The sequence below is a fragment of the Aythya marila genome, assembly GCF_965140915.1.
Source record: "Aythya marila genome assembly, chromosome: Z".
NCBI lineage: Eukaryota > Metazoa > Chordata > Aves > Anseriformes > Anatidae > Aythya > Aythya marila.
This window is the reverse complement of record NC_139080.1, coordinates 35059391-35077802: the sequence shown is the minus strand read 5'-3', so window position 1 is coordinate 35077802 and position 18412 is coordinate 35059391. Positions and strand designations below refer to the sequence as shown.

General features: G+C 39.9%; 1 protein-coding gene across 1 annotated transcript in view; it reads right to left on the bottom strand.

The window, feature by feature from the left end:
• The window catches only part of CCDC171 (coiled-coil domain containing 171), a 171324-nt gene that overhangs the window by 51193 nt on the left and 101719 nt on the right, over positions 1 to 18412 (bottom strand). Inside the window, 2 exon segments of the mRNA XM_082784295.1 lie at positions 8168 to 8222; positions 10915 to 11060. Coding sequence (XP_082640421.1) covers positions 8168 to 8222; positions 10915 to 11060 — 201 coding nt within the window.

Genomic DNA, 18412 nt, shown 5'->3' with positions numbered 1-18412 from the left:
CTGATCAGAGGTAAAAGTAATTTCCTCTGCAGACTACTTCCATGCTCACTTCTTTGTTTTCCCTCTGTACACTTTGAGCTAGTATGTCCAGTTATGCCAACTGAGACACAGTACAAAATGCTAGCAAGCTGTGAAAGGTGTCAAGATGTGCTTACCCCTTCCTAAAGCATTGCCCGCTTACGGTCTGGTTGGTACAACAAACCAGAGATTTTAATCTCTCAGTTTGGGCCTAATTCATCGTTTTCTCATGCTGAACAGAAAATACTTGGATATAAATTTCACAAGGTAAGCAATACAGTAGAACCTTTTATAAGTCCAAAGTTCACAAATTATAATTAAAAAGTAGTTATTTTTACTACTAAAAGTAGTTCTTCAAAAGTGAAGGCCTTTGGACTTAACTACGCTTCCATTTCCTATCACTATGCTAATTGCATACTATCCGCAATTTAAAAACTACAAAAAACTACAATGATACAGTGATATGATGATAGTGAATGACAAACAACAATTGAGACTTCCTGACTTTGAGATGACCACGTTGCTGAGACAACAGAAGCTATAAATATGTTATGCAAATCATTCTAAAAGAGTGATAGCAAAATGGCTTCTACCACATCTATGTACTCTGCATGTGACATATAATTAACAAAAATGTTTTTAGAATATGTATTTCTTAAAGCAACGAGACAGTTAGAAAGCAAAGTGCATCTAAGTCTTAACCACAGTCTTTCAAATACATGTTCATGGCTGGTTTAGCTGCATAATGTCCATACCTTCTGGACAACATGTAGAATGCAGGTAATACTGCAGAAAACAAAGAAATGCAAGTTGCTGTTGCAAAGATGATCTTTCATGGTAAAATACATATAAAATGTATAAAAATATTTTTATATACTTTGTATATGGATACTCGTCCATGAAACATCTTTATCCGTGAGTATGTTTCAGGAATCAAGGATTGCTCCAGAAGCCAAGACACTGCCTGTGACAAGACTGTGCTGCTTAAACTCAAGGCACTTTAAATCAAACATAAAAAAATCACTGATTTTAAGTAAAAAATATATTTTTTTATTTTATTTTATTTTTAATAAAGCCAACTATAGCAAAGCACAACATACCTCTGTGAGACAAAATAGTGCCACGTACAAAGGAAAGGGCTACATGGTACTGCTTAAATGTCCAACAGAGTTAGGTTTGAGTACTTAATAAAAATCAACAGATTGTGTATAGTTTTCCATCAGAAGAAGAAATACATCCCCAATTCCAAGTGTCCGACCATTGATAGTGGAAGATTTGGACAGCATCTGTACATATCCTGCTACAGGTAGCCATACATTAATCTAATCAGATAAACCACTTAATTAAAATCTACTACAAATTTCTGTATTAGCATACAGATTTACTTGGTCCCCTTTCTGATTACTGCCATACAAACCTGTATTTAATTATAATTCAAGTCCTTTCATGGGTGGTGTTTATAAGAACACTAATTACCACAAAACCACCATGTATGTAATGAAGTGTATATGTTAAAACTGAAGTTTGGGGCATGCTAGTTTTGTTGTTGTTGCTGTTGTTTTGCCCTCTGAAATTCCAGTCAAGCTTCTGGAAATTAATTTTCAGAGTAGAAAAATACCATCCAAAGCTTACCTAGAAGTTTAATTCAAGCTTTCTCATATTACTACAGACAGACACTACATGCTCTGTTGAGCAAGATGTTAATTTGATCCAGAGTTGTTTTTTGCAAACATTGACCACTGCACCTAAGCTTCGCTATAGTTGCAGGATGTGCACTATAATACATCCCCTATGAATAGATTTGCAATGACCTTGGGCTGAAAATGAACCTATGTTTGGAGAAAATAACAGTTAATGTATTCAGTAATTCAACAATTCTCCAAACAAGGATTTTTCCTTACTAAAGGCAAACTACACAAAAGTATTCAGCCTATTCAGCCTTCAAAAAAGAAAAAAAGGGGGAAAAAAAAGGGGGGGGGGGGTTGAAGATAAATAAACTTTGAAATTAGTTATTTAGATATGTTGAAAGTGAAAACAGGCACATAGATATGACATTCGACAATGTCTTATCTTTAGTTTGTCAAGGATTTTAAATCCCTCTTGAGCTGGAGTACCATTTTTAGCTTGGCTAGGTCAGAATGACACTGAACAATATGAGTGATGACACACTAGACAGCTATATGGACAGAGTTGTCATCAGCAAGCCAGCTGTGCTAACACCTGTATGTCCTGCACAACTGATCTTTAGGAACAAGGATCAAGTAAGTCAGATTACTAGGGAGGGGGAACAAAAGTACTTCATAAAACATTTATACGAAAAGGTGCTAATTTGAGATGGAGAAGAAAAATTCATCTTTATATTGCTTTTTTTTTTTTTTCTTGTCAGGGAAAAATAATAGCTAGTTTCCTACTATAAACTTCCTAGAGCAATCTTTAGAGTTTTAATATTCTAGTTGGGTTTTCTTTGTGATTTTATTGCATGAATACATACCATGGTTTCAATAGGCTTGTGATACAACATGCCTTGTTGACAACTGACATCCACAGTGATAAACAGACCCTGAACACACAAACACACACAAGCAGGCTTCACTCTGTTAATGTATCTAAACACATTAGAAGAACCAGTTCTGGGAATAAAATTAGGCTAGGGAAAAAAAAGTCAAATTTAGATCTCAAAAAAAGAGTTCTTAAATATTTATAGAGATACCTAAATAATAATGATAGACACTTAAAGATCCCAGTTAGCTCAGAAATAAATGGGGCTAAAGGCATCTAAATGGGATCTAGAAGTATTGGGCAACATCTATTAAGCCTGATTGTGGAAGCCAGCTTTAGCCCCATAACTGTTCCATTTTTTTTCAAGGCCCAATCAGTTTGTGGTCTTCTTGCTGAAACTAACAACTAATGCTATTTATCAGTGTTATCACTGATGTATTCATGTGTATATGGACTTAAAACTTCTATAAATTAATTTCTTACAGGCTATAAAACAAACATCATAAGGAGATGTATTTTATTGCTATGGACCACATCAAAAATGGCAATCTAATGCTACAATGTCACTAATTCTCAAGTGTTTCAATATTTCACCTCATCTCCAACTGTCTCTTATCCTTTATTTTTTAATACATCATACTTTTGCATAAAGAAAAATGATTTTGTCTTTGTATTTTACAAGGATAACAGAACGGATGAATGGACTGCATAGTATTATTTTTTTTTTTTTTTTTTAACTGATTGCACTGTGGGACCCAAATCTCATGTACAGCCATTTTATAGACATCTCAGAGAAGACACCAGGGTGGGTGGGAGGAAAGCAGCAGTGAGGCAACATAACACAATGACTGCGTGGAAGCCCTTCTGCCAACTGGCATACAAACCTTCCAATCAGCAGAAACAAAGTGCATTACAGAAGTGAACAAAAAGGAATTTACTAACCAGGTCCCAAAAGGAAAGGAACACACTGGATAGGTGCTTTGATCCCTGGACTGTGCCAAAATGTCAGAGCGAGTGGGCTGCCAGCAGGTATTGGGAAAAATATTTTGGGGAGGTTTTTTTGTTTTTATTTCTTTTACCAACTCATTATCACAGTTCATCAACCTCACATAGGATAGCGGTAACAGTCTAAGCTTGAGAAGACATGGTATTTTATTAACCTGCTAAAAAGGCCAAATCCTAAGCATGTGGTGTTTTGGGCAGACCGAAAACTTTGCCAGCCCATAAAGCTCGTCAAGACCTTACTAGTTAAAGAGTACAAGGGGAAACACAAACAATTTCCTGGCTCTGTACAGGCTGACTCACTGGGATGACTTCCCATGACAGTGTTTTGCACAGGCAGAAATTTAGAGAAGAGGGATTTAAGGAGCCTGAAGAAAAGGGAATTACAGCACTGTATAAAGAGTAGCTGTCAAGGTGTTAGCAGCAGTGGGGAGGGCTGCAGGAGGGTACCTCTGTGAAAGAGTTTGTGGCTGTCCAGTTCTGGACACTGCCACATCCAGCCCACTGCAACGGCCCTACAGCCAGGCATGGCTGAGTCCACCAGCCAAGATGGCGGCACCTCTGCTGAGATGTACTCGAGAAAGAGCGAAGAACACAGGCATAGGGAAAGTAAAGAAAACAAGTACAAAACAGCAGTGCGACCGCCACGGTCACTGAAGGATGGGGGGGAGCTGCTCCAGGCACCAAGGCAGATTCCCCAGCAGCATATGGAGAATGCCACGGTGAAGCAGGCTCCATCCACCTGTAGTCCTTGGAGAAACACACTGGAGCAGATGTCCATGCTGCAGCCACTGAAGGACACACCAGAGCAGGTAGATATTTGATTACAGAACCTCTGTCCATGAAGATTCCGTGATGAACCATGCTTTTCCTGAAGGACTGCAGCCCATGGAGAGGAAATGCACACTGAAGCTAGGGAAAAGAGTGAGGAGCAAGAAGCAACACAGAACTGATACGGACTAACCACAGCTCCCAGCACCACCTCCCCTGTGCCTCAGGGCAGGGGTTGAGGAGCTGAGAGTGAAATTAACTTGAACCTGACAATTTAATGGAAAGGTGGTGAGTGTGGTGTGCCTTTAATTTTTTGTGTGTTTTCATTTTTTTTTCCACTACCCAAATCTATTTTAATTAATAGATTAATTTTCCCCAAGACAACCCTTCTGCCTGTGATGGTAAGTAGTAAGCAATCTCTCTGCCTTTATCTTGACCTGAAAGCTTTCTCACCCATGGGGAGAGAAAGCCTGCATGGCTGGGTGGGTGTCTGGTTGCTAGACAAGAGTAAGCCACCACTGACACTCAAACTGAGACACAGTACTCAAGGAAGGCTGAAGATTTTAGCAGAGATAGCATTAAACAATTTCTTCCATCGATTGGACTAACATGACTAACAAGTCATAAACTACATATGTTAAAGAATCTAATTGGATAAAATTAACAGATCTAATGTTCTTTACTGTGTTTTAAGCAAACATGATATTGATAGGAAGAACTACAGAAGAAGCTAATAATGACATAATCAAAAAGCAGTCTGTATACTTACACCAAAAAACAAACAAACAAACAAAAAACACTTCTTACCATTGTTTTTTGAGAAGAAAGCTTCCAGAAATCATTTATTTTTCACACATAAAAAGGACTGGAGTTGGGTATTAAAACAAGACACTTTTTTTTTTCTCTTGATGACAACTCTGAGAAAATCTGTGTTTGAACTTCAAGCAGATGAAACTTCTTCTAAGAACTCTTCCAGTAAAAATTCACTGCTTGCCATTTTGCTTTCTTAGTATTATTTTTTTAAGGGAATTTGTCAAGTTACAGGCACAAGTTCTCTCAGTAGCCAGTGTTTAAATCTGTGTTCTATTTTGCTCAGCTTTTCAGTTTAAGGCAATTTAAGAGATTCTAGTGAAAAACAAAAAAGGCATGTTTTCCACGCCAAAATTTTCAAAAAATCAGCTAGTACCTTTTGGTCTTCTTTAACATTATGAGAATAAAATTGAACCAGAACAAAATCCTCTTGAGGGCCCTTGTTTGCCCCAGTGGTTTTTGTTTGTTTATTGTTTTTGTTTTGTTTTGTAAATTTGGAAAAGCATTCACTTCCCACTTTGATGTTTTTCTTCAATACTTAGATATAAAACAAAAAAGCTTCTCTGATTTTAATGGTATCATGAGAATTCTTGTGCAAATAATCCAGCTCCATGTGTCAGATGAAGATAGCTACCATGTCAAGACTGGGGTTAAGGCAAAAATTAAGCTTCTAAAGAATATCTTACAGGTTAAAAAGGATATGGAACTAGTTGCTAGAATTACTCTCTCTTATGATAGAAAATGCTCGGACTCTTTAATGTCTCTGCTTCACTAATATCATGATGATTTAAAATAACAAAACAAAACAAAACAGTCTTTTCAGAAGGCAGCTCTGGAACAGTCTTAGAACAATCATTATAAGCATCAGAGCCTTTAGCAGGCACAAGCAAACCCAAGAATTTGTTGACAAAGCCAAATGTATGATACCAGATTTTCCATTCAGTCACAGGGGGGCAGTAAATATTGTAAATGATTCCTCATCTAGAGCTGTATTAAAACCATGCACAGAGACCCTTATGCCCCACTTCTTTCTGCTTTGTTGGCTGTAAGTTACACACAAATTTATCCAAAGGCAGATGAACTGGCACCTACACTGCTGCCTTCTGGAATTCTTGCAGTGGCTACAGTACAGGAAAGAATGAGGTTGCCTTAATGGATATTGGTGTATACTCTCTAGACTAAGTAAGATTTCTGAGGATGTCTGTAAAATCCCTCTGAGCTCTACAGGCAAAAATTTAGTATTATGCATTGATAACACAGATCCTGCAGGTGATGCAGTGGATATTTGCTCATGAATACATCAATGTAGAAATACCACATTGTTTAGTGTCAAACTCCCATAAATATATTTGCAGCTAATAGAAATACTTTTTCAGCTCCAGATGATTCAGAACTTTATCCCTTTTCTTTTGATACCTTTTTGGAAAACAATTCAATTCACAGAATTTCCATGGGGAAAAAAGAAAGGCTTGTTGTTCCTCTACTAGTATTTCATCTACTTGATCAAGTTCTCATAGAACAACAATGTAAACTTCATAGTCTACACATAAGCCATGCTCATTAATGTTAGATAATTAGATACTATTATGATGTCAGGGGTCTACATTTCAGATATTTCCCAAACAAAGATCAATATTTTCCCTTTGTTCTTCAAGAAGAAATAATATGTCAAATTATAAATGATTTACAATCAATTCTCTTATTTCCTGCTGCAAAGCTCATCCTGACATTTCTAATTCTTATGTTTTCTTCATCCTTTAGGTTGACAAACCAGAAAGGATAAATTACTCTGCTATTCAGTAATGAGCTATTTCGGCCTAACTGTGTGCAATTCTAACAAGCATCAAGAAATAAAAAAGCATATGTGGTAACTAAAATTCTCAAAGAAAAATGACTGTTTCTTTACTCATTCACTGCATCACTAAAAACATTACTAACTATGTGAACTTCCTATAACCTTACCCCAAACATTTCAATGCCTGTGCATATGCAGCTCTGCTTTCAAAATCCAGAATAATAAATAATATCCAGAATAATAAATTCTCAAGGCCAACAACACGACATGTACATGTCAATGTAAAAACACAGCACTTTCTGCATTACATAGATTTTCCAAACTTAAAAGAATATGGGGACAAAAAGGAAAAAATTACCTTTCAGCATGGTTTGCTGCAGCTAAAACACAAAAGCAGTTTAGGTACTGTCACTTTTTGTGAACATTAAAGGAAAGAAAAGCTAGAAAATGGTATCTGAAAATTAAATTAACAGCAGTTTTGGTGGACACAGAAACTAAAATAAGGAATAGATTCCCATGTTGCTGGGAATTCAAGATGTGATAAGGGAAATGAACACTCCAAGGTAATAAAAACTCTTTTTTTTTTTTTTTTTTTTTTTTGCTCTGTGTTGATCTGGACTGAAAACAGTTATAAAACAATCAGCCACTAGAGCTACAGTTAGAAACAGCTCTGTCTTCCAAATAATTACATATTCAGCTTTGTTGAACCTTCAGAGAATACTATACCAGAGTAAAATAAGTCCAAGAGAAAACTTTAGATTATAATTCAATTTAAAAAGGTTTTAGAAGAAATTATTACTAATGTTTTTGTTTAATATGCACCATCTTTTTCTTATTTTATCATCTTATTTGTATCAAAGTTTAAGGTAGCATGCACAGCACCAAATGTCTTATGAGCATCATGTATTTGATGAACTCCACCTGACTCAGTAGAGATAAATCAGCAGCAATTCTGAATTATTTGAAGGATCAATATTCTTCACTTAGTTAAACAGAAATAGTACTCAGTGATGGAAAGAAGGGAAGTGAATTACGTAATGATAATAACTACATAATAAGTTATATATTAAAAATAAGTCCATATACTAAGTAATTGTAATTTATCTTGCTAAAACTGAATACAAGCTAAGAAAAGTTGAAGGTGAAAACTTATATGCCATTGAAACAAAGTTGTTTTTCAACTTCTACCATCCCGCTTCCCTGAGAACAAGCAGTTTTAAAAGCTTTATGTGACTGTAAATAAAATACAGACAGAACATTTCAAATTCTTACCTTATTAAGAGTGGCTTCCACAGATTTCATGTGACTAATGATCAATTCTTTGAGTCTATTGTAAGAGCAAAAAACAGAGTAATTAATAAAACTGAAGCTCTACTGATGTACAAATTACTACTATGTTTGTCTTTCTCCTTTTTTATTTCCAGTGTAAACATTACAAAAATAGTTCATGGACAATATGCAGCATATTTCCATATGAAAGTTTAAAAGTTTGCTTACAATAGATACATCTAATATTTAAGGGCATTTCAGGATCAAGGTATATTTATACCAATGAGATATATACACCAAAGGTGTATATATCAAGGTGTATTTATACCAGTGAATAATCCCTGTATTCCTGGAGAGGAAATCTGTAATCCTGGGTAAGAAAAGGCACGTTGAATGGACTCTAGGCTCTAGTGGATTGAGATTACATTCTTATACTGGAGAATACTTACAGACTATGTTTTTCATGAAGTCTTCTTTGTACACAAAGAAAACTGTCTTCTATAAACCTGAACATTCCCTTATGTGTTCCAGTGGACTTTTCAAACAGAAGTCCAGTCAAGGATCCTATTTTTATGAAACTGAAGTTCAGAGAATGCAATACTACTCATGCCCTTTTGTAGACCAGGGCTTCATTAAGGCAGACAGTTTTGAACATTTATGCTGCTATAAATAACTTTGGTCTCATCTTCCATTTGCAGAAATATAATTACAGTTGCACAACATTAAGGGGAGTGGGCCACAGTGACCATCAAAACAGAACAGGAAATCAAATGGAATTTATGCCAAGCAAGCTGATACCTGAGTATTCCAGGGCAGTCTGTTACCTTGCCAGCTATGTGAATGTTTTGTTCTAGCTTTCAGAGTTCCTAAAGCTGAATTACAAAACATGGTGGTGTTCTGCCTAGAAGAACCGCCACTTCCTCATTTTCTTGATTCATACTATTCTAACAGCCAAAAAATAAAGGTGGATAGAAAAATATGATTGGCTATCACACTCTTACTAAAGCTGTCATGTAGATTTTTGTCTTTTCAGGATCTTCAGGTTCTTCTTTCAATTGGATTGCCAGGGACATGCTTTTCCTACTCTGTTTGCCTCACTTATGTAGCAACTGCTTTTTGTCTGTGTAAAATCAGTTCTAGAGAGCCAGTCCAAAAGCATTAATTTTTAAGTTAGTTAATGATATGGAATTCAGATTTTTCCTTGAATATTCTCAGGTGTTGATCATAAAAGATCTTTAGATGGAATTTTGGACCTAGATTGACAGGTGATCCACAGGTAACAAAAAGCCCTGTGACTGTGGTTGACTTATCTTGCTTTTTGGGAGTAGTTAAGTAACGTCTTTAAATATAGTTCTGATCATATTTGTTTACAGCTCTTAGAAAAAAAGTTTTCAAAATGGAGACAGAAGGATTTGACCAACCTCTTTTCGGTGGTTTGCGGGGACAGGACAAGGAGTAATGGCCACAAGATGGAGCACAGGAAGTTCCACACCAACATGCGAAAGAACTTCTTCACCGTGAGGGTGACGGGGCATTGGAACAGGCTGCCCAGGGAGGTTGTGGAGTCTTCTGCTCTGGAGATATTCAAGGCCCATCTGGATGCCTACCTGGGCAGCCTGCTCTAAGGAACCTGCTTTGCCAGGGGTGTTGGACCCGATGATCTTTCGAGGTCCCTTCCAACCCCTACAATTCTGTGATTCTGTGAATCTATTTTTTTTTCTTTTTCAACTGCTATATACAGCAATAAAACAGTTTTAAAATTGGTTTTATTAAAAACAAACAAACAAAAAAAACCCTTACTGAACTTAATAAATATATGTGTCATAGGGAATGCTCTTTAATAAAGTATACAAAATAGGTTGAGGCCAGGTGAAAAGGGGCAACCCTTCACGAAAAAATCCTTCTTCGGGTCACATCTCCTTTAATACATTCACACTAAATAACATTTTTAATTTTCATTATGTTGTTAAACATTTCACTGAAAACTATTATAATCATGATTTTACTTGTGCATAAAACACTTAAAGCTTCTAAGCTGTTGTTTTTCAGAAGTCAAACATATCTCAGGTATAATGGAAATTTTAAATGCTTAGATGTTATCTTCTTATATGTCTTTATGGTTCTAGGAGGTTAGAAATAATCTTGTAAAGTCAATGGAATACCAAAATCCTGAAATGAGGTGAAACTGCCCCGCCCTGCCCTTCTGACGCGCCACGCCCTGTTTGCCCATCCTGGCCGCCGCACTCCCTAGGAGCAGCTTTTGAACAGCCGGGGAGGGGGTGCTGCTGGCTCTGCCTACGGCTCATCAGCCTCCCTCATGACGGCTGCCGGGCCCTGGGCCCTAGTGGCTCCCTTGGCTCGGTCGAGTGGCCTCAATGCTGAAAAAAAGCCCTGCCTGTCCCGATCCCCCGCTCCACTGCAGAATGCGTCTGCCCCAGAGCCAATCACCTCAGCAAGGGCTCTGCCAAAGAGATGTTGTCAAATCAGTAACATAATTGCCAAACAAAAATGCCTGTGCTATTTCAGGACCCAGAATTTGGAGTACTTTTGTGGGCTAACTACAGAAAACATACATCTAATATGTTGAACTAACAGTTTTCTTCTTAGAAGACTATCATTGAATTTCAAAGGGAGACAGATGCACTTTTGTTTTCAAGCATTACATTAGCTAGGGCTAAAACCCTGTGCATGAAAGTAAGAATTGATCTTTTGTCTGTTTTAAGTGATCTCCCCAAGGTCCCAGCGCTCACTTTGCTGCCATGCAGAGGGCACTCTCTGCATCATGGACGCTCTCTTTCAGTTGACGCTTCTCCTGCTCCAGCTGGGTAAGAAGTCTATTGAGCTGACGCAGAGATTGATCTTTTCTTCTCAGCTCCATCTTTGCCTCGAAGAGTCTCTGCAAGCAGACAGAAAGCAGAGTTACTTGTCAGCCCAAATAATTAACTTCAATTTATGCCATAGGCTATTAAACAAAGCGGAAAACAGACTGACTGTGTGAAGTAGATTTGGACCATTACATACTACCGTTTTAGAAATTCTCAAGCAGAAGCATTACTAACTCACAACACCCCAATTTTTAATACATTGCCTGTGTACAATTATGTTTTATACAATAAAGTGATGTGTTGATCGAACAGGTACATATACTATGCTACAGGTACCATATTTACAAATAACAGATTCTAAACACAGTGGAAAGAATCCAGAGTACAGCATTAAAGGGAACAAAATATTCTCAAGCCTTAATTTAAAAGAAGCATTAAGAAAAAACATTCACAATGAAAGGAATGAAACAAAGCTGTATTTATTTAAATATTATGCATGAGTCAGACAATTCAAGATAAAAAAAAAAAAATACTAATGTTCTCTGTTAGTGCACAAAGTACAACATTGCTGCAATACTTCTTAAATCACTACTTTACAGTGCTTTCGATGTGCTAACAAGAGTTTTCCAATATGCAAAATATTTTTATTTTTTATTTTGCTCCCTGGGTTAGAATTAACATAACGTGCTTTAAATCAATTCAGATTAATCCACCAGATGACAAATAGCACACCAAACTAATTAATACGGAACCTGGCTAGTTACTACTTCTTTCAGCTGAGATAAATCAATAGTTTTTGAGACTGCAGTATTAATAATGTGATTTAATTTTGCTAAATGTTACATTTCACTTACAGTATTTAATTTATTTTTTTTGGAAAAAAAATACAATAGGCAGCTCTAAACATTCTTTTAAGAATGCAAATTTCCTGATAGATTCTAAAGCAATATAAAAAGATAAAGAAGGCTGCAAAGCTGCCTTTGCACCCTGTGTTCTTACACCATGTATTCAAAATTTAGGAATCTGTTTCTGCTTAAGTTTTAAGAATATTTTGCATAATTTTACTCAGTAGATACAAAAGACTGATAAAAATTTGTAGGGCACTGAAAACTTCACTAATCTTCATAGAATCATAGAATATCACGAGTTGGAAGGGACCCAAAAGGATCATCAAGTCTAACTCCTGGCTCCACACAGGTCTACACAAAAGTTTAGACCATGTGGCTAAGTGCACAGTCCAACTGCTTTTTAAATTCAGACAGGCTTGGTGCCGTGACTACATCCCTGGGGAGCCTGTTCCAGTGTGCAACCACCCTCTTGGTGAAGAACCTCTTCCTGATGTCCAGCCTAAACTTCCCCTGCCTAAGCTTAACGCCATTCCTGTGGGTCCTATCACTGGTGTTTACAGAGAATAGGTCACCTGTCTCTCCACTCCCCCTCGCGAGGAAGTTGTAGACTGTGATGAGGTCCCCCCTCAGTCTCCTCTTTTTCAGGCTGAACAGGCCCAGTGCCCTCAGCTGCTCCTCATACGTCTTCCCCTCTAGGCCCTTCACCGTCTTCATAGGCCTCCTCTGGACACTCTCCGATAATTTCACATCCTGTTTGTACTGTGGTGCCCAGAACTGCACACAGTACTAGAGGGGAGGCCACACCAGTGCAGAGTAGAGCGGGACAATCACTTCCTTCAACCGACTAGCAGTGCCATGCTTGATGCACCCCAAGATACGGCTGACCCTCCTGGCTGCCAGGGCACACTGCCAGCTCATATTCAATTTGCTGTCAACCAGAACCCCAAGATCCCTCCCTGTGGGGCTGCTCTCCAGGATCTTTCAAGGTCCCTTCCAACCCCTACAGTTCTGTGATTCTGTGATGTCATTGCCCAGTCTGTACGTATACCTAGGGCTGCCCTGTCCCAGATGCGGGATCCGGCACATGCTTTTGTTAAACTTCATGTGGCTGGTGATCGCCCAGTAATGCCTTTCCACCCTCATCAGGGCCCACAACTTCTCCAAGTTTGCTGTTGTCAGCAAGTATGTTCAAAACACCTAGTCCTACATCCAGATCATTTATAAAAGCATTGAAGAGGAATGGCCCTAAAATGGAGCCTTGAGGGACCCCACTAGTGACCATCTGCCAGCTTCATGTGGCCCCATTTACCACAACCCTTTGAGCCCTACCCATCAGCCAATTGCTCACCCATCACATGCTGGCTTTGTTAAGTTGTATGCTGGACATTTTGTCCAGTAGGATCCAAGGAGAAACCGTGTCAAAAGGCTTGCTGTAGTCCAAAAAGATCACGTCAGCTCATTTCCCTTGGTTGACTAGATGGGTGATCTTATCATAAAAGGAGATGAAATTTGTTAGGCAGGACCTACTCCTCATGAACCCATGTTGGCTGGGACCAGTGACTGCATTGCCCCCCAGGTGTGCTGCAATAACTTCAAGAATCATCTTCTCCATAATTTTACCAGGCACTGACATGAGACTGATAGGCCCGTAATTGCTAGGGTCTTCTTTCTTACCCTTCTTGAAAAGAAGGGTCAGTTGGGAGTTTATCATTCCCACCGTCATGGTCCTCTAGCTCAGGGCACCCAAGGTCCCAACAGCCCATCATCAGTGTTGAATATGGAGTAAAAGAAGGCGTTAAACGTCTCTGTCCTATGTCCTTTTCTGTGAGGTGACCTTCCCCATCAAGTAGCAGACCTATGTTTTCTTGGGTTATCCTTTTTCTGTTCACAAATCTAAAAAAAACTTTTTTATTGTCTCCCACAGACCTGGCCAGCTTCAACTCTGGTTGGGCTTTGGCCACACAAATTTTCTGCCTACAAACACGAACAGCATCCCTGTATTCCTTCCTCATCACTTGACCCTCCTTCCAGCAGCCGTACACTTTCTTTTTCTGCCTATGCTCCAGTAGAAGATCCCTGGTCAGCCTTCTGCCTTGCCTGCCTGCCTTCTGGTATTTTGGAATCGCCTGATCTTGTGCTTTTAGGAAGCAGTGCTTAAAGACTGACCAGCACTGATGGATGCCAATGCCTTCAAAAGCAGTTTCCCGGGGAACCTTGCTGACTAGTTCCCTGAGCAGCCTGAAGTCTGCTTTCCCCATATCCAGGGCTGAAGTTTTGGTGGCACTTTTCCTTCTGTTACCATAAATTCTAAACTCAACCACTTCATGGTCACTATGACTGAGACGGCCGCCACTTGCCATGTCTCCCACAAGACCCTCTCAGTTCTCCAGCAACAGATCTAGCAGGGCACCTTTCCTAATTGGCTCCCTTAGTACCTGCACCAAGAAGTTATCATCGAGGTGCTTTATGAGCCTCCTGGACCTGCTCATGTCAGGCATGTGGTGATGATACCAGTTGATGTCTGGCAAGTTGAAATCCCCCATAAGGACAAGGGCAGTTGATCTCGAGGCATCTCTTAGTTCTGCAAAGAATAATTCATTGGCATTGTCGTCCTGGCCAGGTGGTCTGTAATAGACTCCCACAGTGACATCCCCTTTGTTTGTCCCTTAATCCTTACCCAGAGGCTCTCAACTTTGCCATTGCCAACTTGAAGTTCCACGCAGTCCGGCTCATGCTTCACATACATCGCCACCTCGCCTACCCTGCCTGTTCCTCCTGAAGAGCCTGTAACCATCTATTGCAGCACACCAGCCACAAGACTCATCCCACCAGGTTTCGCTTATGCCAATGATGTTGTAGCTGTGGCACTGGGCCAAGACTTCTAGCTCATCCATTTTATTCCTCACACGGCTTGCATTTGTGTAGAAGCACTTCAAATGCGTCTCCCTACACGTAGCACCTTGTGGAGCTGACTAAAGGACCTCACTGGCACACAGTCCCTCTGATTCTAGCACACCATCCCTTAGTTCATCACCAGCGTGCCTGGTTTTATCCACTTCTCCCTTCAACTCTAGCTTAAAGCCCTATCTATCAGCTCTGCCAACTCCTGAGCAAAAATCCTTACCCCTCTCTGAGAGAGGTGCATCCCATCTGGTGCCAGCAGGCCCAGTGTCACTTAGACCTTCCCCGTGATCAAAGAACCCAAAGTTCTGCCGGTTGCACCAGTCCCGAAGCCACGTGTTAATGTGATGAGCCCACTTGTCAGCATCGGTCCCCCCAACTGGAAAGACAGAGGCAAACACAACCTGTACCCCTGATCCTTTAAGTAGTTACCCCAAAGCCCTAAAGTTCATTTTGATCGCTCCCATACTTCTCGTTTCTACCTCTTCATTACCTGCCTGAAAGACCAGTAGTGGGTAGTAGTTGTTGGGCTGTACCAGGCACTTGACTTTCTTAGCAAAGTCTCTCACCTGAGCTCCAGGGGGCAACAGACTTCCCTGTGGGTTGGGTCCGGTCGGAATACTGGGCCTTCTGTCCATTTCAGAAGGGAGTCCCCCATGACAGTAACCCTTCTTTCTCTTTTGACAGAAGATGTAGCAATGCGGGAGTAGGCTGCCTTGCCTTAGGCACCGTCTCCAACTGGGACGGGCTTTCATCTACATTGTTGTTCTGACTGTCACATTCTAGACCCTCATACCTGTTACGTAAGGGTAGATGGGAAAGTGAGGTGGGCAGAGATAGGGCTCGCCTACCACCCCAAACAGGAACCTGCCTCCATTCCCCTCCTTGGCCTAGGTCTCCTCCTGCTGCCTCATGGGATGAGGGAACTTTTGTCTTCTGCGTAGCAAGAGACACTTGTGCTGTGGCAGGCTCGTGAGTCTGTCTCAGAGAGGGTAGAGTACACCTCCACCAGTCAATTTCTCTCTCTGACTCCCTGATGCTCCTGAGCCTGCTCACCTCCTCCCGAAGCTCCGCCACCAGGCTGAGCAGATCTTCAACCTGGGCACACCTCCCACAGGCAATCCCCTCGCTGCTGCTGTCGGATACTGCCAGAAGACTCGGACACACCCTGCAGCCCAAGATCTGGACAGCAGTGAGTTTCCCGAAGCCCTCCACATGAGTAGCTACATTGGTGACTGTGGCTGGAGAGGCTGCAAGAGATGCGGAGGCCATGGTTTTCTGCCTGGTTGATACCACGGCCAGGTTCCTCGCAAGCAGGTTACAAGCACCGAAGGGAAACACCGCTGCAAAAGAGCAGCCCTCCCTGCTCACCCTGCCTGCGCAAACTGCACCACCACACCGTGTTTGCCCATCCTGGTCGCCACACTCCCTAGGGGCTGTTTTTGAAGGGCTGGGCCTCGATGCTGAAAAAAAGCCCTGCCTGTCCCGATCCCCGGCTCCACTACAGAACACATCTGCCCCGGAGCCAATCACCTCGGCAAGTCAATCCAAAAAAGCTCAAAACCTAGCTAAGAGTCAAAAGCACTTCAAAAAAAGTTAGACAATATTTCTATAAAATAAAGAGGTACAGCACCAAGCAGTATAATCCTGTGAAACAAACTGAAATCTATGGATTGTCTATTTAAAAATAAAAAATAAAAAAATCTCAAGACAATAAAAGCAATCAGTTATTTTAACAGCATACTTTAAGGTACAGTACTACTACCAGAACTCTCTGTTTGGCAATTTACGAAATCCAGGTTGAGGTTAATCACTACTATAAAAATCAGTTGTAAATCTACTGTATATCAAGAATTTAGACTAAATATGATATTTTTACCTGGAAAAGAAAGATAAATAAAATCAAAACACAGATTTCCTCATTCCACATGCCCAAAACCAGAAACATTGCTTTCAGAAATTACTCTGATGCCACCAGCAACTATCAAAATCTTGTCTGTACAGCTTAATTTATGGATGATAGGAATTTCAGAAAAATTATGTCCAAATTATTAGAAATGTATTGGCAGGGATAAAAGGAGCCGTCTATCATTTAAGAACAAAGAACATTGCCTTCTTCCATTTATCGTGCTTACTGTTTGTTTATATTAGGCTAAGTCGGTATTGAGGAAACACAGCTATGAAAGCAGAGTGATGTTCCTCCCATGCATATTCTCATCTTTTGACAAAGAAAATGTATTGAGCACCTGTGGTGCAATGCTCTGGATACCGTAACTTTCCCAACCTACTTGAAAAAAGTGCTTTACAGATGCAGTCACAGGACTGAGCTCTGGCCTACGAAGAAGATAATCCTCCTAATACTTTGATGTAAGCATCTGGAGTCTTGCTCCAAGATACTAGTGGTCTAAGTGACCAGAGAAACACAGGCTAATATGAACACCCTGGTAAAAAGGGATGCATATTTATTTAACTTTTATTAGATAGCTATCCTCCTACAAGGACTAAAGAGTAGGCTGTTCCACTGTACAGCTTTCGTCACTGACCACAGATGGTGAAGAGACTCACTAAGTGTCAAAAGCTTGTTTGAGCTTCTAATTGATAATGTTTACCAATTGCAAGCACAGGCCTATTAATACCAGGCCTATTAATAACAGGCCTAAGCAATAACAGGGATGAAAGCATGAAGCCCAACTCTTGGAGAAGTATGGTCAGCAATCCATAGTAGGTAACGACAAAGCAATACAGAAATGGTTAAATCAAAAATCTTAATGTTTTATCATTTTGACAACTTCCACCATTCTTTGGAGAAATCTCCAAAGGATTCAGACTTTTCCAATCAATCACATTGCAATAGCTACGCAAACTGTAAACAAAACAGCTCCCTAAAAACAATTTCAGCATTCATTTGAAGATCCTTGCTACTTTGGGTTAAAGTCAAGCCTTGAAAATTGCTCAAATATAGTATGGAATGTTCTACAGTAATGCCTGCTACGCCTCTCTCTTTTTTTTCTTTCTGCAGATTGATCTAATTAAAACCCTTGATAAACTTTATGGACTCTAATATTTCCAGCTGAGTGACTGAAACCAAGAGGGTGTGCCTCAAGGCAGCAAGGCAACAATGATAAGCAGCAGGTTAGCCACTAATTTCTCAGCCAGGGTAGATTGTGAAAGTGTGATGTTCTGATATCCAAGAAAGTGTTCAGGAGAGAATAGGATAAATCAAGTTTAATAACTCTGCTCCTAATTGTTCCCTCAATGCTCCACTCTAATTACTTGGAGAACTCTCCTGACTGTCACCTGATATTAAGTTGTTGGAGGCTGAGTGTGGAGCAGTGAGATAATCAATAAACATTTAGTGGGGAGAAGAATGAAGATCCCGTTAAGCAGTGGGAACCGGCAGCACCCAAAGCCCTTCTGCTCATGAGAAAACCTATGGGAGAGCCATAGTGATTGCAAAGCAATAATCCAAAGCACTGTTTTTAGGCCTTGAGGCCTTTAGGCAACAGTACATTTGAGAAAAAAAGGTTAACACGGTCACCCTAATTACAGCCCATTTTCACATACTTCATATATAAGCGAAGACAAGCCAATTAGGTAGAAAGGAAGATAAGGGAAGTTTTATTTGTATACTAATTAAACCCCTGATGAAATTAAAGGAAAAACATACAGCTCTG